This window comes from Polypterus senegalus, chromosome 3 (assembly GCF_016835505.1).
Source record: "Polypterus senegalus isolate Bchr_013 chromosome 3, ASM1683550v1, whole genome shotgun sequence".
NCBI classification, from domain to species: Eukaryota; Metazoa; Chordata; class Cladistia; order Polypteriformes; family Polypteridae; genus Polypterus; species Polypterus senegalus.
Window position 1 is genome coordinate 270,254,052 of NC_053156.1, and position 24,165 is coordinate 270,278,216.

Consider the following 24,165-nt stretch of genomic DNA (forward strand, 5'->3'; position numbering starts at 1 on the left):
AGCCTGACAACTGTCCTTACTTACCAGGGCTGAAGCTACAGGCCCACCAAACCCTTCAGTTGATTTATGTTAATCGTCATTTGTCAATCAGTTTAGCCGCTCACTTCCAATGGGACCACCAACCCACCAAGTAACCTTACATCAATTGTTATAGAATCAAGACATGCAAAACTTCAACAGGGTCCAACCTTAAACCAACTGTCAAGAATCAAGTTGCTGTGGACTTCAAGGGAGACCTCCCCCACCAGAACAGCTCATGGCTCGTTCACCCAGTTGTTTCCAAGTCCATCCACATTGCATTTTCTGGCTTTGCTGATACTGTCAACATGTGTAATGGGGTGTCACATCTGTGGATTATATGGGCAGAGTTAAATATTTAATACTTGTTTAGCCAAGCCCCATTCTGCAAGCTTCAGCGTTGTATATCTCTGCACCCTGGAGCTTGAAGTAGCTGGAGTTGACTTCAATGGTAGCCTATAGAGTCACCCTGCAGACCTCCAGAGTTCTGTCCAGTTACACTATGGTTAAAATTAGGGTTGTGGGTTGGTTGGTTGGTTGGTTGTTGGTGGTGGGGGTTATCTGACTCAAATAATGATGACTGTTCACTCCAAGTACTTGGGGATCCAGGGTGGTGATTCCAGGCTGCAGAGATCCCAGACCCAGGGCGTCACCCTCAATGGTAACACAAACTCGATCTACAGGGACATTCAAGTGGGACAAGGGGTCTACCAGCCATAGTGCTAAACCAGTCCTCCATCTCAGGGTCATTACTTGGCTCATATCCCGCAGCCACCACCAGTGTAACAACCCAGGCAGTGCTTGAGACTGAGGACTGGAATTAGCCATCTTAGGTGGGCTACAGGTGAGTGAAACGAGGTGGAGACGGGCAGCATGTAAGAGTGGACACAGCAGCTGGGAAAAGTGTGTTGAAGATCTGAGCAGCTTGGTGAAAGAAGCCACTGAAGATGCCAACTGTCGTTTTGAGGGCAACTCACCTGTAGTCTGCATAAGGAGGCTAATTCCATCCCTCTGTCTCATTCAGGTGGTTACTATGATACAAGCAATATTATGCTAAAATTAACTGAGTAGATTGAGTCCTATGGCTTCTGGATGGAGAGAAGGAAGGGACATCAGGAGGAAGAGCTGAAGCACTAAATGACAGCAGACAGAAAGGATCACCAGAGACGCTTCTTATTGCACCATGGAGGAGAATTAGATTGTGACTAAAAGTACTCCAAGAAAGCACCCCCTGGAGGGGATGGGCTGAATTGCTCCCAATGACACAATTTTGCTGCCATCGTCTTTTCCACATGAACCTCCTGTGCAGGGCCAGTCCTGGGAAGGAGATGGCTTTACTTGTATGTTTGTTCAGGTGTATTGCATCACCTCATCTCAGACTGCTTCCCACCACCACATAGAACAACGCACTGGCAACAATGGACTGGTAAAACATTCTCAGTAGCTTGCGACGCATCTCAAAAGACCGGGGTCTCCTCAGCAGGTACAGTCTGCTCTGGCCCTTCTTTATACAGCCCAGTTTTTTGTTCATATGGACCCCCCAAGTGCATGTAGCTCTGTCCCCTCTGGTCTCCAGGTCTCCTTTACACCTTGGATGTCCACCACCAACTCCTTCATCTTATTGATGTTGAGCTGCATCACAAGACAAAATCCCCCAGTAGCCTCCTGTACTCTGACTCATCTCCATTATCTCTGCAACTTATGATGGAAGATCTGAGCAGAGCTGGTGTTATACAGTACTGTGTGTCCATTGTGTAGAGTGAAAACAAGAAGGTAGACAGGATGGTACCCTGCAGTATCCCAATATCACACACCACCACCTCTGATACGCACCGCTTGAGTCCCACCAGATGGAAATTCTTATCAGGTTATACTACATCTTAGAACTGAAGGCAACCTCCAAAGGTCAGGCGCAAGACAATTTCCCTCCCTGGGATTAATAAAGAATATCAAATCAACGGGGAACCTTTATTTAGGATAACTTGAAAGAAGTTCTCAATCAGAAGTCCAGACTTGTCCGCTGTTCGTTGTCTTATAAACGATATGTTTCAGCGACTCCCCGTCTATCTTTGTCCATAATCGTTTTTGGGGTCTCACGTGTACATCCACCCATTAACTAAAGCTGCTGAGCCCACTTTATAGCAGGCTGTCCCGGCAGCATCAAGAACCAGGCAGGAACAAACTCTGGACTGGATGTCAGTCAATTCCATGGAAGATTCCCCTCAGAATCTTTAAAAGGCCTAGCTCCACATAAACCGGGGTCACTAATATCTCAGAGTGTCCCACACTTGTCTCACCTTACAGCTACAGTGGACCTTTCCCTCACAGAGCACTGGACCACGACCTGGTCCCTGAATTGCACCAAACGACCAACACTGATTTGTTTGCAAAAAGCGGTAGTTGAAGGACTATTTTTAATGAAAAGTGATTTGTTTTGTCCGTGTAGGACAAGGACACGCTTGAGATTCCTCGTGAAGATCGGTGCCACTCAGCCCATAAGCACGTGCTGTAGGAGGACAGGCGAAACTGAAGGAACTTTGTGACTCGACAGAAAGCGCGCAGAAGCCGCAGAGTTGGTGCCCGCTGCCAGGACGGAGAATTCCTCAGACTTGTGTCTCAGTTCGCTCGCAACTTAATTACAGATTAGTTAAAAGACAAAGTTGTGGCCCGAAGGAAACGCGGCAATCAGCATCGAGTGTAATTTCCTGTCGTGGCGACTTGGAGCTAAATGTGTAAAGAGAAGAGCAGCGAAGCAGGAGTGAGCAAGGAGTGAGCAAAAAAAAAAAAAAAAAGTGATCGAAGACGTGAGCAGAATAGACGAGGACGGGAGGCTGAGAAAGGGGGCCGAAGAGTGCAGTCCGAGGGGGCAGAAAGAAAAAGAAAAAAACAACACCATAACAACAAACTTCTGTACAACTCCGCGGGAAGTCATCATATCCACGGGGAAATAACAGCAACACAAAGGCACGATTGAAACGAAGAAAAGGAGACGAGTCCGCTCAGGAGGGCAGGAGGAAGCGCACACGGCAGGGAGACTGGGGGGCGGCGGCTGCGCGATTTCGTTCGAGTTTGACACCGGAGCTGAACTTTCTCAAGTCACGGCAGCCCGACCGCAGATCCCCGGCGGATCTCCGGACAATGAGAACACCTCGCTATCGCTGAGGGCTCGCGCTTCAACCGGTGAGATCCCTTCATTTATTTATTTATTTTAATTAACCCATAAATACCGATCTGTTTATTTCTATTTTAGGATTCACGCGTCCGGCAAGTTGCTGCAAGTTTGTAGAGAAGCAGGTCGAGGCTCGCTTAGCGCTTTGCTGCGCTGTCTTTCCTCTTTTGTCAGTACGTGAATGTAAATCTTGTAGGTTTACACAGAGACGAGAAACTGCCTCGGCTTTTTCTTTCTGCTTTCTTAACTTCTCTGAACCGACGCGGTCCTGTGCAGATTACCGACCCCCAGCCTTACGTTGCACTCCTTGAGGGTTCACTGCGTGGTGGCAGCAATGACCCCTTTGTCCGGTAAATAAGGGGGCTTTTTACCGGACATAGACAGCAGGCGCGTGCTCCTCCAAGTTTACGCAGGGGCGCCTGTCCCGAATCCCCGAGCGACCACCAGTCCACTCGGTTAAAAGAAGAAGAGTTGTCTAACACAAAGCGGGCACTTCGGTGCCACTTTAGATACTCCCAGGCGCTTTGGTCTCTCCAGTCGCTGTCCCACTTGGACTGATGCACTTTTGCTGCCCCCCTTATCTACTGAAGGCTGATGCCCGACGGTCACCTGGCCATTTTGGGATTGTCGCCAGGTGTCATGTGTGCTGCCCAGTGTGGCCTAGAGCTGTGGCACTCTTAAATATACTGGTGCCAGAATGGCACTTTACTGGTTTGAGTTGTTCCAGGTAGAGCCATTACTTGACAAAGAACTGTTTCATTCTGTGAAGGGTTCTGCGCACATGAAGTTGGCACTTTGGGCTGGAAAAGGTTTCAAAAATACAAACAAAACAGAAATCCTTAATGTGCAGTAGGCTACCTGGCAGGATACTAACAGATCAAGACAACGGGAACTTAGCCCACGTTTGGGTACGCAGTGAGGGTCCTTTTGAAAATCAGCAACCCATTGATAGCTCTGACGCATTTATCTTAAATCATCGGAGACACAATTAGTTACATGTCCTTAATTTTCCCAAGTGGAGCTCAGGCAGGTGAAGTGACCTGCTCGTGGTCACACAATGGCATTAGCAGGATTTGAACCTGTGACCTCAAGGTCTCAATCCAAAGCATTAATCACAGGGACACACTGCCTGACCAAACTCCAATTTAGCGTCAGCTGTTCCTGGTTGTCAGCGGAATGTTATGGATCTCAATAAATAATAGGGCCTTTCTGGAACCTTCCAAAGGAGGGGTCTTTCTGGAGCCAAAACTGGTTCCCCTACGGCATTGCTCTGAAGAGCTGCTGTGGCACCTTTAATTTTAAGTGTGTTATACAGCCAATGGTGTCCAGATTGGTGGGACTTTAAAGGCTTATACCCCTGATATATTGTGCCAAGCCCCTCTTAAGATTGTTATTTATTTATCCATCCCCTTCCCCTGCTTGCCACAATCACATTATTTATATATATATATATATATATTACATATGAAACAGTGAAGTTGAAACTCCAAGGGGGAGAACCCCCCTACTTTTCACTCCATTATAGATATACATCAGGACACTTGAACCCACAAGGAAGACCCCCCCCCACCACTTTTCACCACTTTTTATGTTTATCAGTGGACTTGAACCTCTGAGGAGGAGAACCCAAAATTGCTCTTATATAAATGGACTTCAACAGAAACTCAGTGAGGGTCCTATGCTTGCCTAAGAAGTTATGTAATATTTAAAACACCTGTAAAGGTAGGCTAGGACCCCAATACCGTCAGTTCCTATAAACGCCCACAGCACTCTGTGCCTTTGGACATGCTGCCCAGTCTGGTGGCAGTGGTGACGCCCGCTTTTTCATGGCTGCCCCCCACTCCGCGCTGTCTGCAGGTTCAGTCACCCCTGGTCGATGGCTCTGGTCTTTCTTGAGTTTTCAGAATTACTTTACACTCTTAAACAATAAAGGTGCCGTAGTGGTTCTTCAGAGCGATGCCAGAGGGGAAACCGTTTTGGGTTCACTAAAGAACTCTCGTCATGAAGGTTCCACAGAGTCTTTAGGTTTGGTGGTCTTTCTTATCCCAGAGGGAATGTTGCTGATTATTTATTTAGGTCCATAACAGGTTTCCTAAATGGCCACGGACAGATGACAACATTTGTGAAACACCAGTGGGTTCCTGATTTTAAAAGACCTCCTGCTGCCCACCGGAGCTCCGGCTCGGTTCGGGGTTTCTTGGTCTGCTAGTATTCCGCTAGGCAGCCCACTCAGCATTAAAGATTTCTGTGCTGTCCACACATCAGGAACTTTTATCAAAGCCCAAGCAACCAAATTCACATCCAGAGAACCCTGCGCTGAATGAGATGGTCCTACCAGCCGAGCCGTTGAAGTGCTCATAAAGTAGCATTGTTATCAAGTGTGTGTGTGTCATCATGCACTGCTCCCCCCGTCCAGCTCCCAGGAGCCCTGACCTGCAGTAGTGGCAGTGGATGTGTGGCACACCGGGTGGGTGCCAGCTTCCTGAACTCGGTTCAGTCCTGTCTGCGGTCTCCCTCACGTGTGCCCTCCAAGGCCGTTGAGCTCACTCTGCTGCCCACCGCGTTCATTTGTAGTCCTGCTGCTCCGAAGTGGCTGCCGTTTTGGATTTGCCGCACAGTGCTGGCTGGCTGCTGTTTCAATCACACAACTCAGCGTTCATTAACTTTAATTAAAATGACTTTATAAGTAGGCTTAACATTTATTACAACATCCCCTAATTATAGGGTTACAGTTAATGATCACATATGTATTTTTACAGATTATTCACAGAGCATTTAATGACCAATTAGAAGCTCGCCATATTTCTGTTTATATATTTAGACGTGAATGAACTTCGCCTGTAATTGCTCGGCTGATGTACGATTCCCGGTGAGCAAACGCTGATAGGTTTGTGATCAGGACTTGTGTGACCCAAGACGGCACGTAAATCGACTTTTTTCTATTCAACTTGTGGGTTTCATCTTGATTTGAGTTTCACTATTTGCCCTTCACGAGGGGCGGTGCGGTGGTTAGCGCTGCTGCCTCCTGGACTGGGCGTTCTCTGTTCAGACCCCACTTCACTTTGCATGTGTCTGTGTGGGCTTCTCCTAAACGTGTGTGTGTGTGTGTGTGTGTTAGATGTGGGTGACTCCAAACTCGAGGCCACCTGAGTGCAGATGTGGGTGTCTGCGATGACCTGGCATTCTGCCCGCATCGGCCTTCTGCCAGGACATGCACTGGGACTGGATTAAGGGGGCTTGAGGATGTTATGTTATGCGACTTGTCTGTCATGCCACGAGACTTTTGGAGCTCCCGTTTACTGACTGCCATCCTTCTGCCTGTCCTCACACAGCTTGCTAACAGATGTCTGAAGAGAGGAGAGATTTGGTAAGCGTACCCGGTGAAGAAGATGTCCTCATGGTCCAGACGCCAGAGACCAGCCACTTCTCAGGTAAGGGGGCCAGCGCCGGGGCAGGCAGAGCGGCTCCCCATCGGCGGGCACCGCATGTGCCCCCTGAACCGGAGCCAGGCTCTGTCTTACTTTTAAGTGAGCACGTGATTCTGGGATGCATAATTATTGCTTTTGTGTGCATTTTAGTTTAATAGCAGTCATTTTGGCTAAATTGCTCTGTTTGTTAGATATCCTTTATTTTTCTGGCAGTGGCAATTTCAGTTTTTTTTTTTGAATTGTGTGTTACTTCTTTTAACATCAGCCTGGCGCTTGAAGTTGACAAGATGTAATTAAGCCGTGTATCCCCCAAGACAGGATATGGGGGGGGGTACCAAAGCTAAGGTTATTTCTCATAACATCCTTTCACTTAGAGGCACAAGAATCTCATTGACAGTGAAATGCCCGTGTTAATGAATTATTACATTAACGTGTCAAGTCCCTAAAACGACTGAAATAAGAAAAAACAAATGACTGGCGGGACTTAGCAGGGTGGGCCTATGAGCACCGAGGGGCCGCACAAATCAGGGTGGGCATCTCGCTCTCATTATTTATCTATCTGTCCGTCTGTCTCTGTCTATCATATAGTGCCAATCATTATCTATCTATCTATCTATCTATCTATCTATCTATCTATCTATCTATCTATCTATCTATCTATCTATCTATTATATAGTGTCTTTCATTATCTATCTATCTATCTATCTATCTATCTATCTATCTATCTATTATATAGTGTCTTTCATTATCTATCTATCTATCTATCTATCTATCTATCTATCTATCTATCTATCTATCTATCTATCTATCTATCTATCTATCTATTATATAGTGTCTTTCATTATCTATCTATCTATCTCTCTACAGAAAGATTGATCCTTCTTTCTTGACTGAAAGTTTAGCCTCATTAGTTAAACTAACATTTCCAAGACCCGAGTTCCTGAATAAAGCGTAGAGAGACTCGGGATGAACTTGCAGACGGCTCATTGACGATGAGCTCCGATCCTGGCAGTGCGAGGTGTTGCACTAACCACGTGCCACCTGTCCTCGAGACCTCACGTTTTTCCAGTGACTTTTGCAGTGCACATCATCGTGAGGCCTTTCCACAGTGAGTTAACTAAGCTCCATTACAGTCCCTCTGTTTCAGTTGCAGTCAGTCTTTCAGTCTTAATTATTTTAGTTTGAGGCCCGTCTTTATGTTTTCAGCCCTCCACCCAACTCAGTCAATCATCGATTCCTTGATTTCCTAACCTGCTTACCCAATTCAGTTGTTTCAGCAGCACTGGGCTCAGGGCGCCAGCCCATCAGGGGGCATACATTCCCAACCAAATGCAGAATACACAGCTATCAAGTCAAAGTGCAGTATAAGACAATCGAATAAAGAACATGTAATACAATAAAGAGGATGCAGAGCGAGTCTGTAATGTCTTCTGTTAGCTTATGACCGGAGTGGAGGTCGGGGCGTTTGGAAGACATGTTGAACTGCCTAATGATCCCGGAGTGCTACTTATCGCACTGTGGAGGACAGCGCCTGTGCCTTAAAGACCCCCTGGAGGGGAACAGTGGAGTTGCTCATGATGGCATCCAATTTTTTAAACCGCCGTCTTTTTCATCACAGCCTCCGAAGAGTCCAGGGTCAGTCCTGTGATTGTTTTTATCACCTGAATTCAAGGTGACCACCACATTAAACAACAAACTGGTTACAGCAAACCAGTAAAACATTTCCAGTAAGTTGCTGCACACATCAGTTGACATGAGTCTCTGTAGAAAGTGCAGTCTGCGTGAGCACCACTTTGTTGTCAGAAATGTTCAGACTGATGATCATATGGACCCCCAGGTGCTTGTAGCTCTGTCTGTCTATGTGTCTGTAAATCCACACACGTCTCCCATTTAATAAATTTGGCTTAAATGCATTCGAGTTTCTTTCTTTCTTTCTTTCACTCCTACATTAACAGATTGTTCAGGTACTTTTACTGTCTGTATATTTTCGGAATTTGAAAAATGCTTTCGAAAAATTTCTTTCTTTCTTTCTTTCTTTCTTTCTTTCTTTCTTTCTTTCTTTCTTTCTTTCTTTCTTTCTTTCTTTCTTTCTTTCTTTCTTCCACTTCTACATTAATGGATTGTTCAGGTACTTTTCTGAGCTCTCTTCTTTACTTTTTTGTAAAGTAACAGTAAATAAACTTGAAGCCATTCAAGCTGATGCCTTTCAGTATTCCTGGCTCTGTTAATTCAATTCTCTAAGCAGCACAGATGTCTCCCAGAAAGGGCCACAGAACGCGAGTGATCTCTGACCGAACTTGAAGCAATTCGTCGCTTTATTCTTAGGTCGTTGGGCTTGGTGACCTCGGGATGAAGCTGTTTGGCACACTGGCTGAGATGCCCCTCCAGGTCTCTCGGTGTCTTCTTTCATTTTAATTCTCAGTCCTACACGTGGGCCCTGAAGCGACACGCCAGCCCATCTTATAGGTGCGGGGAGTCATTTAACATCAAGTTAAAAAGGCCTTTCATGTCTGATTTTACCAGGAGGGTTCAAATGGAGGCTTAGGCGGGTCAGCTGCCCTTTTAAGAGCCGGGCTTTCTTAATTTTTCCGTAAAATTTTTTTTTTTTTTTTGGAGTGCTGCCTCTTATGTTAATCAGAGTAATGAGTACGATGGAGGATTATGTAAATCTGGTACTGCAAAAGACGAGCGGCAGGTCTGAGACGAGATGGCGACAGGTGAAGGTGAGCCAAAGGTTGTTGAGTTAATTAAGGGAGTTTAACTTGATACGCTGCTCTGCCCTGCACAATGCCAGCTGTGCGGCTCCTGCCTGCCAGGCTCTGAATGTTCTAGAAGGTGACTCTGTCTAAGGCTTCAGTCTGAGGTGTGCTTTAGAAGCACTTGGGTGTGCTAATGGGCATTAGCCTTCATTAATGAGGAAGAACAGGCACCCAAAACTGAGCTGGTGATGTCACCAGCCGGTGCTTTTCCATTTTTTGCTGGCTTATCCTCGGCTCTGACTTATTCACTAATTACTATTGTAACATTTGGAGGGCAGGCCGGTTATGTTATTGGGAATGAAGACGGTACTTGAACTGGTAGCCTAATGGTCCAACACCTTAGCCACTAAGCCTAACTGGAAAACAAGTGAACAAACAGAGGTGTGGGATGCAGGTGGCATATACAGCATGTGGATCTCGTCACTAACATACTAAACCCAAGTGACTTCTGTCAAGCCCGGCATGTGGCCCTCTGCAGAAGACAGCTGGCTTCTAAACTGAGGGAGCCAAAGAGCGGAGTCTGCTTTTCACCTGCCCGCTAGAGGGGAGAACTGTCACAAAGGCAAACACATAACTTAATGAAATCAAAAGGACAAAGCAAGATCTGTAGAGCACAAAAGGCAAAATGGAGTTACATAAAACTAACAGGCGAGCAGGGCCCCAATATGGAAACCCAGAGTAAAAAGGTTAAAAATCCAGTAACTCACAAAACCAGAGAAAAAGGCACAAGAAAACTACCAGAGATGCTTGAAATGAACCACCAGGAACTGTGGGAGACCCTCTGGATTTATAGGGCATAGGGCAGATCCTGGCGGTGATTGGTCTCTTGGGAGACCACCCACAATATGCATGTGGCATGACACAGTTAACTTCTTAATTCATTTAAACAACATACAGTAAATCAAAGAATCCAAATGAACAAAAGAGACCTGAAACATGACAGGGGGGCTATGCTGGCAGGACTGGGCACAAGGCAGGAAGGCAGCACCGGACAGGGTGTCAGTCCATCACAGGCCCCTCTCACACCCACATGTCATCTAACCTGCAAATCTTGGGGTATGAGGTACAGTAGAAGAACTAACAAACACCCCGCGATAATGTGCGGAGTCCACAGAGACCACGACCAGGCTTGGGATTTAACTTGAGAACACTGAGCGAGTGTGTGAGGCAGCTGTGCTGACCACCACTAAACCGTGCCACCTCAATACAGTACAATGTAACATAATGTAACAACCTAGGGGGGTTCGAGATACCGAGGAAGTGAATTGGCCACTTTGTGCCGACTGCTGGCATGTATCTGTAAAAGGACGTTTGTTTAGTGGCCTCCTCATCCACACAACTCAGGTACCCATAGGCAATAATGTCCCAAAAGTCTGTGAGCCGCATCTGAGAGTCGCTAGCAGTTACTCATCAGGAGACACGTCCAAAGTGATGTGTTTACTCCCCCACCATGCTGCTTTTATGTCGGCTTTCCCCGGACTTTCCGGACAGGTCTCAGCCACCTGAGGAGTGTGTGACAGGGTCCCTCTCAGGTCCAAACCCTGGTGTGCTACAATAATAGAATAGAATGTGGGCAGCCCTGGTTTTCACCAAATGGTGTTGCCATCTTGTAGAGGGTGACCTAGTCATTCTGTGCTTGGCCTGGGGACATTTGTTTTGAACTTTCTTGTTCTCTCTGTGTTATTGGCCATTTCCTTTGGCTGCTTGGCTTCCTCCCACAGTTCAAAGATTTGCAGACTGGCAAATCCAAATTATTATTATTATCCAAATTGAGTGTATGTTTTTTGGTGGACTGAAATTAACCACATTCTTGCACCCATTGCTTCTGCCTTCCCATGATCCTGGCTGCCTAATCAAACTGAGACGCACAGAGAGATGAACAATTTACTTTTTAAGCCGTTCTTTCCAGGAACAGGATTGTAGAGACCCCCATGTGAACTGTGAGACTGCAGTACCACTGTAACCCTCTAGTGAGTGGACAGAATATGATGCTCACTATGGTGTGATCTGCACTCCTACCATGCCACCTGGTCTGTCTGACTGGAACTCCTAGTGACGATAGTGCCCACCCTCAGGGCTGTACCCACAGTTCCCCTTAGTTAATATCTGCATCTTGGGTTCCACCTGTCTGATAAACCCCTGACTCACAAGATGTCTAGAGCTGCCCGCCGTGTCAGAATCAGCCTTGTGTGACGGTAGCCCGGCCTGAGGGACTCCTGCAGGGTTAGGTTTCCATTTTAATGAAGTCGGCCAATTGTCTTTTTCCCTCATTTATTGGGTTCAGCAGCCGGCATGTTTGCAGTGAATTGAGCTGTGAAGATCTAATCAGCGGCCTGTTTTTAGGCAGGTCCCACTGGATTCAATCTGCTGGCTCCTCAGGCAACAGGTCATCATCTCAGTACATTGTCCGCCTGTCACAGGACAGATTTATCTTGGCCATCTAGCGTGGCCAAGCGAGACAGTACAAGGATGTCCACGTTTTCTGTTCTCCTCACCTTGACTTTCCCTTAACCATCTAAGGTTTTCACACAAGATGAGCATTACTGTCACATAAAGGCAAAAATGGCCCCGGGGACAAATAGGCAAGGTCACATGTGCTAAAGTATAAAGTGCACAGGCTTACAACACACAGACTTTTAGTTAAAACTCCGAACATGGACTGCTGTCCCACGCTTTTCTGTCTTGTGCCCAATTCTGCACCTAAATTGCATTAAGCCGGCTTTTAAAATATTAGATATTTACATTTTAAATAGAGGCTGGCATTTTACACAGACTGCTTTGTCTTGAAATAGCTCAGCGGGTTCAAGGCATTAATATATGGATGGTTGATTAGCACTAGAATTACCAGAGCCTACGAAAAAACTCATAGATCTGACCCACCTTAAAACCATTCGCACCTCTCCGTCAGCATCTTTTGTCCTGTAAATGTGCCAATAAAGACAAGCATCAAGCAGCCGGCTATTCCATCCCCCCTTTGACTTAGAATGTGCACGAACTTCTCCCAGCTCATGCCTTGATTGATTATCTGGGAGTGAAGTGGAGTTTTAGAGTGGAAATAATAGATTGTTATTTGGAACACATGCATTTCATGTGTGCTCCGTTTCTACAATAATCTGTGTAAACACGTTTTTAAAACAGAAATGTTTTTCATATTTTAGTAGTAAATGACAAAATGTAGGCACAAACTGTATAATGTATGAAGCCTGAAGTCCAAAGATCAAGTAAACACTTTCACAAAAGGTTCAAGGAAAAGACAACAGACAAAGCTGACTTGTAATCAAGGGGGCACCGGTTCCATCCCGACTCACTCCTTTATTATCCGTTTTCAGTACTGAGCTGCTCTTATTGTTAATATTATACAGTACACACATACACTTGGTTTGCAACTGTAACAGATGGTGTACATTTATAGGACTTGTAAAAGTTACCGTTTTTTTTCACTTTTATTCTCTCTAAATCACAATGACGATATATACTAACGCCCCCCAGGTGCGGGAGGGATCTGACGCTGTAAATTTTTATTTGAAACTGGGAATAACTGGAGATGTGAGTGGTGTTTTGAGACAATGGAACTGGACATTCTCTCATCTGGAGGGATTAAGGCTGACACACAAATGCTGGCGAATCTGCCTTCTTCGTATCTCACAGTCACTTGATTTTTTTTATTCAGTTTTATTGAGTGCTTCTGCTCACGCTGAATTAGTATGCACCTTATGGTCTATGATGTCAAAAAAAACCCAAAAAAAACGCAGACATAGGTATATATGATATTTGGAATGATTCATTTTATGACCCGAATAGTACATTTCGGAAAACTTTGTGGCACAGATGCAACATTATTCATATTATTCATATTCATTCGCATAACATCTTGCGGTTTGTAATCAGTGACCGCATGTTTCTTTTTCCCTGATCTTGCCAGTCCCCACATGTTGCTGTATGCTGTTTCTTTTGCACTCCAGGACATGCAGACGAACGAATAGTACAGAGCAGTAAGTTCAGCGCTATATGCAATCATCAGATTCAAATGTTAACAGTTCACACTCACGCAAGGATCGTCCTTCCTACATCTACAACGCGTGTACCTGTTACAATGTATACACTTCTCTCTGTGCTGTGGCTTCTATTACACACCTGAAAGAAAGAGACAATATATGTGAAAACATCATCGCACTAATGCAATATTATTTGAAAATGAACAGCGTCAGATCGGGTGTGAATTTATGCTGGCGCTGTTACTTAGAGTCAGATCAGGAGCTTATTCAGTGCGCCTAAGAACATGCAGGTGGCCAGTTGCTGTGTGCTACAACATGCTGGTGGTGATCAACGCACATGTACGCGCAGGAAAGAAAACTGAGTCAGTGCCACCCCACCCCGCCCCTCCTGATCTGACTCTAAGTAATAGTGCCAGCATAAATTCACACCCGATCTGACGGTGTTCGTTTTCAAATAATATTGCATCAGTGTGATGATGTTTTTACATATATTGTCTCTTTCTTTCAGGTGTGTAATAGAAACCACACCACTGTATCTGACGCTTTGCATTGCACTTGGTGATGTCAGACTTGGCTGCAGCTGCATATCTATGGAAACCCATTCCATGAAGCTCTCTCTCTGTGCTGCACTGTTCTTGAGCTTTTGGGGGTCTATAGCTATTGACTCTGCAGAAAGTTGGCAACTTCTGAGCACCTCAGCATGTGCTGTTCCCACTCTGTGATTTTACGTGGCCTACCTCTTCGTGGCCGACTTGCTGTTGTTCCCAATTGCTTCCACTTTGTTATAATACCACTAACAGTTGACCATGAAATATTTATTAGCGAGGAAATTTCACTAATGGACTTATTGCACGGGTGGCATCCTATCACTGTACCAAGCTTGAATACACTGAGCTCCAGAGAGCGACCCATTCTTATACAAATGTTTGTAGAAGCCAGCAGTCTGCAGGCCGAGGTGCTTGATGTTATACATCTGTGGCCATGGAAGTGATTGGAACACCTGACGTCAATGATTTGAAGGGGGGGGTCCCGATACTTTTGGTGATATAGTGTATATTTAAGGCCCAGTTCACAGACAGGTCCCACCTTGACTTTGGGTGCTTTGACTTCACACGTATTGCATTTATGTGGCTGTAGTGAGCAATTTTGGTAGATACTGACAACGGAGCCAGCATCCTGCCCTAACTTCCTTGGTGGCATTCTGAAATAAGCTTCTTGAGTCATTTCCATCCTTTCTGGGTTCTGGCCTGGTTGAGTCTGATGGCAGAGAGAGTGCAGAAGTCCACATATAGAAAATGGACACAAGTGACATTATGAATGGATGTATTTACTGCAGTGGAGGGGGCCATTGTGATGATGAAGTTTAAGTGAGCACCGAGCTGATGGAGTCACTAACTGAGTGGGCATTCAAGCAGTGACCTGTGAGACATCTTGAGCTGGGGTCTTATTGCCATTGAGCTGACATGTGACCCTGCCTAATATGGAGAAGGTGCCAGAAAGGCAGACGTTGACTTTGTTTGACTTCAGTTTTGGATTGTGCCGCCGCTGTTTTTCTAAGCCCAGCCTTACCTACGTGTCTGCTCTTGCCCTTTCTTCCAGTTCATGTTTCTCTTGAGGTGCACAATACCGCACACCATATTGCATATATTTACAGTATTTTGCAGTCGGGATTACGCTTGGGCTTTAAATACGGTCAGCAGGACTCGAGGACCTGATTTATAGGAGGACAGAATAAAAAGGATCAGCCTCACAGAAAGCTGATGGGAAGCTTTAGACTCCTTAAGAGGATTGAGAGAGTAGATTCAGAAAAATAAAGAGTAAGGGGGTCATTAGCATCGACTTAAGGATGGCTGATTTAGGGGAATTTTTCTTCCTGAAAGCTGTTTAAAGCAGCTGCAGCAGCTAAGGCTGAAAGGACCTCCTAAAAGCAGCAGGAGGCGGTATTACAGAGTGAGGAGGTCTGGATATTGTTCTGTAGTGGTCGCACCTGGTCTTTCTTTCTTTCTTTCTTTCTTTCTTTCCTTAAGGTGCGATTACTATAAAGACAATCCTGTCACATTGCCCACCTGCCCATTACTTTTTGGGAACATGTATGCCACACACACACACAATGTCTCACTCAGGCTAGAGCTCAGGACAGTGAGAAGAAGCACAGGGAGAACAAGCAAAGTCCACACAGACGGGAAATGGACTGGACTTTCAACTGGTGGGAGACACTGTCAGCATCCACTGCACCACCACCATCATGTTAGATGTTACAAGGCAGATCAGATTAGATGGGGAGGTGCAGGTTGTCACTGCTGCCGCACCACGCCAGGAGACTGGGTTTAAATCTCTGGCCAGTCGCCTTCTGTGTCTTCTTGATCAGTGTCAATAAAAAAGCCAAATTAAATCCTCTGTGATTCAATGTTGTTTAACAATATAATGTGAAAACTTGCAAGGGTCAAACACTGTAAATTTAAAAGCCCTGTGGTGGTCTTGTGCCCCGTCCATGCTGTAGCCTCCATAAACCCGAAGTTACATAAGCAAGTCCAGAAAGTTCCTGTAAGTAATACTGAAGGTGCTCTCTGTCAATTTCAGAGCCACTCTGCTATCTTTACCACCTTGTCACCTATAATATAATATAATATAATATAATATAATATAATATAATATGGGTGGCACGGACACACTGTCGTAGTGCTGCTGCCTCTCAGCAAGGAGACCGAGGTTTAGGTCCTGGGGGCTGACTGCGTGGCGTTGTATGTCCCCCCATGTCTGTTTGGGTTTCCTCCCACAGTCCAAAGATACGCAGGTTAGATGGATTGGTATGTTTGCATGTTCAACCTGCGATGGGCTGGCATCATTGTGCCCGACAGGCTTCAGCTACCCTGCGACGCTGCTCTGGAATAGGTGGGTTTAGAACACGATGTCATATGGTGGGCACAGTAGCTCAGTGATTAGCAGGGCTGCCTCACTGGTGTAGCGTTCCAGGGCTGAATGCTGTGCCAGTCATCATCTCTGTGAATGTCCCCCTTGTGTCTGTGATGTTTCTCTCCAGGTACTCTGGATTTCCTTGCATATCCACAAAGGCATGCAGGTTTGGTTACATGGTGACTCAAGGGTGTGTGGGCCTGTGTGTGTGTGTCCAGTGATGGGCTGGCGCTTTGTCCAGAGCCCTACATTTGGGTGAAGCGGGACTGAGAAGTTTGTACTTTATATTACAAACTGCCTACATGTGGGCCCAGCATTGCTTTTGTGTCTCCAGCTTTAGTCTCCTGCCCCCTGTGACTCCACAGAGTGAAATTTGGGAACACAAAACTGGTGGAGAGACCTTCTTATAAAACTCCCTTACGCTTCTGATTATCATAAGAGGATTAACAAAGGATGGGTGAATAATGTGAGAAATGTAACATAATAGAGCCCTGATGTTATTTGCATACTTGTGATCGTGATGGATGTGGACTGTCATTTTATATCTTGCCATTTTCATTTCGGTTCGTTTTTTTGTTAATAGTGAGGGGGCTGTGAATTATTGTTACGAGTGTCTGTTGCTCCTACAGTAAGTGTGTTTAGATCATCGTGAAGTGTCTGTTCTTCTTCACATTGCTGTGTGCCTTCTGTGAGTCTGTGCCAGGGTCTCGAGCTCGGTGTTTAGGTCGCATGTTTTTTGAATGGAGCCCTCTGTGCCCATCTCAGCTGCTCCCATTGCTGCTCTCAGGACTCTGTTCATGTTTGATCGTAGCTGTATCTTTAATGTCTTCTTTGAAAGTCTATGCATCGTCGCCCTGCTGCTCCCTGCTGTCTTTATCCTTTGCCCTCTTCCTGCTTCTTGTTTTCTGCTGGTTTTTCCTTCTTTGGGTTCGGTGGTGCCCACTGGTGTAACTACATAGGCAAAAACACTTGGCGTGCAGAGCAGTCACTCATCACCTAGAACAGCGGTGGGCGAAGTCGGTCGTGGAGGGCCACAGTGGCTGCAGGTTTTTGTTCCAGCCCAATGGCCTAATAAGGAGCACTTATTGTTCAAGTAACAATTCTGCTTCACTTTAGTTGTCTCACTCTTTAAGATTTTGAATTCTTTTTGCTTACTAAAATAATTCAATTATTAATTTATTTCAATTTATTATTACTTTTGAAAATATCCATCCATCCATTTTCCAACCCACTGAATCCGAACACAGGGTCACGGGGGTCTGCTGGAGCCAATCCCAGTCAACACAGGGCACAAGGCAGAAACCAGTCCTGGGCAGGGTGCCAACCCACCACAGGACACACACAAACACACTCTAGCGACAATTTAGAATCGCCAATCCACCTAACCTGCATGTCTTTGGACTGTGGGAGGAAACCCACGCAGACACGGGGAGAACATGCAAACTCCACGCAGGGAGGACGCGGGAAGTGAACCCAGATCTCCTAACTGTGAGGCAGCAGCGCTACCACTGCGCCACCGTGCCGCCCACTTATGAAAATAATTCAGTTAAAATGTCTTAAACAGCTATATTCTCAGTTTTTAATTGCTCCTTATTAGCAATAAGATGCAAATGACAACAGAGACCAGCAGTTCTTTACTTACCTTGTGTGTATTCATCACACACTATTTGGTTTAATTCAATACTCGGAAAGAAAGCAAAGACAAAAAAGTGAAGGACTGAGAATTGCTCATCTGTTTTAGACTTTAAGTCATTTGGATGATATTCTTAAAAAGGAAAAGAAAAATCTAGGATGTGAGAGTTAAAGCTCGAACAAGCCGTGAAATTAAATTATCGGCAAGGATCATTTCCTAATTAAGCAACTGGGTTGGAACAAAAACCTGCAGCTACTGTAGCCCTCCAGGACTGACGTTGCCCACCTCTGATCTAGGAAGTTTACGGCCCCTGAGTCCAAACCTAGTGCTGGTCTTGCTGCTTGTCCTGGACTGTTGTGAGATGACGCTGGGGTGATCATACTTGACATCATTAAGTGCCCCCCTTTTCTAGGTGTCCTGCTCTGTTCTTGGGTAGTTTTCTACTGTCACAATTCTTATTTAAAAATGGCAGCATTCAGAGGAGTTACAGGAGGGTCTCAAAACTGATGTTGGTTAAAGTTTATTTGTTCTTTTGGTTTGCCATCTTTCTCTTTGGGAGGTGACTGCTTTGCTCATGAAGACCTCCTCTAAAATGGCTCTTGGTGGGGTTTAGTGTAGTCAGCCGAGAGCACACGTGTTGATGTCACCTCTCCCCGATGTCATGATCAGGGCTGAAGTTTAGGGTCCTACTGCTTTTTCTGTATTAGACACCATTTTTCATAGCAGTTGTTAGGGTTGTGTCCTGTGTTTCTAGGGGCGTGGTCTCTGGGGTCATGACCTCGAGTTGTTTGGCATCATGGAATAAAAGGTCAGCACTTGCACCGGGCTTTATCAGATCTGCAGATGAATCTTTAAACACCAAAATGTTTGCTAATTGATATTTGTGTCTTGCTTGGTTTTGACTTCTTGCCCTAATTCGATTCTTGCCTCTTACTTGAGTTTCGGTATATATATTTTACTTGTTTTGTTTTACCTTTTGCATGCAGCTCCCGGTTTGTCTCAAAAAATGAGTTATCTGTTTCCTGCTGAGCCAGGACAGCATATGCCCTGCAGTGTCCAAGCCTCCAGTCTTTAAATTACTCAGCCGCAACTGTCTTATATCCTGCTACCTCCTTGAATCCCAATCCAGGAGGTTCATTGTGTGGTGGGTGCGGCAATGTGCAATAAGCAGCGCATGCTCCCAGCCTCCCTCTCTCTCACCCCAGTTTACTATTCGACTGCAATTTAAAAATATCTGTTATGTGCTTAAATGTCACTCTGTGTCTCACATCTGTTGCTGTGAACGCCAAGGCCCGAGAGTGTCTCTCTACAGGTAGATAGCATAGCTGAGGCCTTAAACTCTGCCTCGCCTCTCCTACATCCTGCTAGCTCACCCCAGTTTGCTCCTCCATGACTCCCACTATAATTTGAAACAGATACATATTATTTGCTTAATCGTCACTGTCATGCTTTGTGGGAAAAGGTGAAGGATTTTAAAAAGGTAACCAAGAGAAAAGACATGGCCAAAAGAAAAAAAATGGGTTGAATACCAGGAGACCAAGAATAACAACGACCAAAGCCAAAATGTGAGACAATAATCGGAGTAAACCGTTAACAAAAGTAATAGCAAGAAAAGGATTTGTTTTTAAAATCTGTAAATTCAGGTACAGATGTGATCTTAGGGTGAACTTTTATCCCGTTGCGCTGTGATTGATGGTCCACAACCTCAGAGGACGCAACCTAACAAAATGTACTCAAAAATGGCAATGGTTCATATAATTTCACAAAAATGAAATTAAGTCGTGAGGCAAAAGACTAATATTATTGCCAAAATCTTTAGGGGAAGAAAACACCCAACTTGAGTCAAAATACGTACTAAAAGAACCAGGGAAAGAATGAGAGGTAATTAGCTAAGACACAGCAGTCACCCTGAATGATTTCTGTGAACGCCAATGCCAGAGAGTGCCTGTCTGCCGTTAGGTAGCGTGCCTATGTCCGTATCACTTGAACGTGTTGAATGTTTGCTGTGAACACAATAATTGGTAAATGTATGTATAGTGTAAGTGCTGAACACGGTGATCTCAAAGACTAACCAAAGTGGAACACTTTTTTTGAGTTGGTGGCAAAGGTGTTGGTAATCAGACATTGCCATCCATGGTGTCTGTGAGTGCCTGGCATTGATTGTAATTGTCTAAATTTATAACGACTCACTTAATTTTGTCAAGTCCTGCTGAGTTCCTCAGGCCGCTGGTAGGTGAAAAAGCATAAAGTTAAAGTTGCTTGGTCAGCTGAAGAAGGGGTCTGAGACCCAATGGGCACACCAAGGACACACTGGAGGGGCCATACCTCAAGACAGAACTGGAAACGCCAGGAGAAAACTCGGGAGGACTTGGATTACTAAAGATGTCTGCCCAACTCTGCTTAACCTGTTTCTTCAGCGAAGGTGTGTAGAACATCAATGGAAAAAGCAGAAGGGCTAAAAATCAAAATATCCTTCCACACACACACTTTTCTCGGGGATACACATTAATTCTTAGAAAAAGCATAGTATATAAATAAATAAAATGTGCAGTGTATTTTTATTAGTGCTTAATCTAGGGCTTATTCTGAACTTGCGCAGGTCAGGTTCTGACGCACCAAAGGTGGGGTTATATACAGTGCACTGTATAAGAGGACGTGGGGGATTTTTGCTGACTGGCCGACCAACCCCAAATGTTACCTGGCAGGTAACCACCGGAATAATTAGATTGCAATTCAGACCAAAGAATGTAATACCGTACTCCGATCTTCACCCTGTCAAATAAGTGAACCTGTCTCCGTGAGTTAACATCAGAAGCTTTGCCTCAGGCACTGATATCTGAGGTTCAACCCCATAAGGGGATGCAAAAGTGTGAAAGTGTGTACGCCTGATGAGCCCCAATAAGGGCGAAACACACATCATGTACTTTTTATATATATATATATATATATATAATTTATTTAAAAATGAATTGGCTAATGTTATCTTCCATGATGCTCCTCACCCTGCAGTCACATACAAGTCTAGTCACTGCCGGTGTGGGATTTGTCTGTCTTCAAGGGTTTTTCTCCAGATACTTCAATTTTCTCTCCAAATCCCAAAAAATGCATGTTAGGGTAACTGGTGGCACTATTTTGACCCTGTATGAATGACTGTGGGTGAAAGCACACAACCTTTCAGGAGTGGTTCCTGTCTTGCACCCAGTGCTTCTGGGATAGGCTACAGCCCATTGTCACCTTGAACTGGATTTAGGAGGACAGAACATGGACAGGGGGATGAAATGGACAATATGGCATTATAATATGCTAAAGTCCATCCCATTGGTACCAGGTCTAAGACAGGGCCCAGTTCTGGATGGGATGCCATTCTGGATTTTAGAACTTGTGAGTGGAGGTGTGTGCAAGCATGGCCTTTGACAGGCTGACACTCAGCCTTAGTCGGTTTCTGCCTTGCACCCAGTGCTTTTGTTATATGCCGCGGCCTGTCATGGCTGTTAACGTGGAGGAAGTGGATTTAGGAAATGTACGACGTATGCGTAGTTCATTATGGATTGTGTTCTTCGGACTGGGCCCCTGATGGTGATTTTACTAGTCAGAAATGAAGCTGAGCTCTACAGAACTGTCCGTTCCATCATTTTCTGTGATCTTGGATGTATTTATGAAACTCTGGATATCTGAGGAGCAGGAAAGGCAATTTGGGCCAAACAACAGCTATCTTGTCTTTCAAAAAAAAAGTCTTCTCAGGTGCATCACAGGTGACATCAGCATGCAGAAACCCAAGGGAGAGGTTGTGAGGGTCCTGTTTTGGATTTTGATGACAACTGTGTCCGTCTAGTTCTTAGTATTCTCCATGCTCCCTTTCTGCCTGTAATGTGCTATGGCTGTCTGAATGTTAGCAGACATGGCCTTCTAGGTTGTGCCTAACTTTTGATTCTTTTAGATGCGCTCTCATGAAATGCATTTATTGTCATGTCTGCCTTGACTGTTTGGCAGTCTGTTTTCAAGAAGCCACTTGACTTTCAGTGGCCTGATTTCTTTGAAATGTGGTATATTTGTTCTTCAAGGAAGTTTGTCAGAATGTTCAACTTTCATCTTGAAGGGGGTGTCCTGCACTACTACTTCTTTCGACTGCTCCTGTTAGGGGTTATCACAGTTTTTCTACATCTTCCTCTCCTCTGCATCTTGCACCATTACCTGCATGTCCTCTCTCACCACATCCATAAACCTTCTCTTAGGTTTTCCCCTTTTCCTTTTCCATGGCAGCCCTATCCTTAGCATCCTTCTCCCAACATATCCAGCATCTCTCCTCTGCACATGTCCAAACCAACACAATCTCGTCTCTCTGACTTTGTGTCCCAACCGTCCAACTTGAGCGGACCCTCTAATGTATTCGTTCCTAATCCTTTCCATCCACGTCACAACCAATGCAAATCTGCCTTGAAACAGGGCAGCATTCTGTGCGACCTGAATTACTGATTAATTAGCCCTTTCAAATTTACCATGTGAGAGATTCTTTCAAATTGTGTATTTTCCTCTTTTACTCATCCGATGGCTGCTCCCGAGAGAGAAGTGAATCCTCAGCAGAACTTGCTGTGCGTGCGTCTGGGAGCTCGCTGTCACGTCATCTGGCTGTTTAGAATGACTTCACTGTTCATTTTTCTTTCAAAAAATGTGATCTTTAAGAAATCTGAAATGTAGTTAGCTGCAGACCCTCTATAACCAATAACTAAAAACAGCAGGTCATTGTTCTATGTGTATGTCGACATGACTTCTTCAGGATGTTTGGATTTTGTGGTTTTTATTGTCCCACAGTCCTCTATCATCAGATTGTGCAAACTTAGAGTTAAAACCTCTTAATGTAAAACACACAGCAGCAAAGTTATGGATGAAATGGACCTGCTGTGTCTGGTAAAGAATTTGTTGAAGTCGCGGCCCTTGTACCACATGGCCTTCTAAATTCCCTTTTAGATGTGTGGTCAACATCAGAGTGGCCACAAGTAGACCAGATTCCAGCCTAATTGCAGCGAGTCTTCCAAGAAAAATACTTTTAAACATTTTTCACATACCGTGACATTCACTAGTGTTCAAACGTTCGGCGTGTTTTTAAGGAAGAAGCCAACTGAGGGTTGATTCTCGCACTACAGACACTGAGGTCCTTGTCCTTATCCTCTTATGCAGGTGTGCCTCTGGACCTTCTTCTTTTTTATCCTGGTCACATTCAGTTTGCCCTCTTCTCTCAAGGCAGTAATGGACACCTTTGTATGAACCTCTCACATGGAATAACCTTCATTTTGCAAAAAACACAAGAGCATAAAAAACACAATAGACTGTCATGTTTCTTGAGAAGGCTCTTTCATTTTGGCCATTTTTAACCCAGAATTGAACTTTAGGAATTGCAGTCACATTGTCGTCACCCAGTTCACTTGAACAGAATAACCAATTTGAGCTGCGCTATCACAATTCCAAAGGTTTCTGTAGGAACTGATTAACATCTAAACAGGGATGAGCTGGGAGAGCTGACCATTAGGACACTGAAGGAATGGCTCTGCAGTCACATATGTCAGTAATACTTTAAACATCTGTCATTTCAAGCATCAGTTGATATTAGAAACACTAGTAATGTCCTGACTGTATTTTTAAATCAATTAAGTGTTACCCTGATAAACAGTATCAATATATCAAAAACATTACAATTTCTGGATGAGTCCAATCTTTTGAATGCAAGTGTACCATTTGAACTTTCAAAAAATGCATTTTATTAGCAGGCATCCACTGCCCTGTCCAGTTTAAATATTTTTTGTAAAACTTGCTAGAACAGAACAAAAAAAATATATAAAAAGAATGAGGACATAAAGTTTAATATGCCATGCAGGTGAAAACAAGAGCAACGGCAGCAGAATAAAAAGATGTAGAGAGGAGCAGGTGAAAAAGTGCAAAGAGCGGGCTGAAGAGAAAGATTCAAAGTACAGAAAACAAAAGGTCTTAAATATTAAAGGTTTACTGGACATGACAACCAAAGATGAGACTCCAGAATCGAGTCCTGAATCGGCGTAATGAACACCAGACGCAGACAAGCCAGAGGGTGGCGCAGTTAGCGGAGCAGTCAGGGACAAAGGGAAAGTGAGAGTGGAGAGGAGCTGTGGCACCTGGATAGGAAGGGCACTTCATCAACACTAGATTTATTAAATCAATATGAAGCGCACTCTGTATATAAAATAGAAAGCCACTATATAAAATATGTGAATGGACAGAC

At 44.8% G+C, this 24,165-nt stretch overlaps 1 protein-coding gene across 2 annotated transcripts in view; it reads left to right on the forward strand.

Moving 5' to 3' along the window:
- Positions 1-2,557: 2,557 nt before the first annotated feature.
- The window catches only part of mdfi (MyoD family inhibitor), a 109,856-nt gene continuing 88,248 nt past the window's right edge, over positions 2,558-24,165 (forward strand). For both annotated transcript variants that reach the window (XM_039749168.1, XM_039749169.1), the window contains exons 1-2: positions 2,558-3,198; positions 6,520-6,618. In XM_039749168.1, the coding sequence (XP_039605102.1) occupies positions 6,531-6,618 (88 nt within the window). In that variant the 5' untranslated portion in view covers positions 2,558-3,198; positions 6,520-6,530. The remainder of the gene's footprint in view (positions 3,199-6,519; positions 6,619-24,165) is intronic.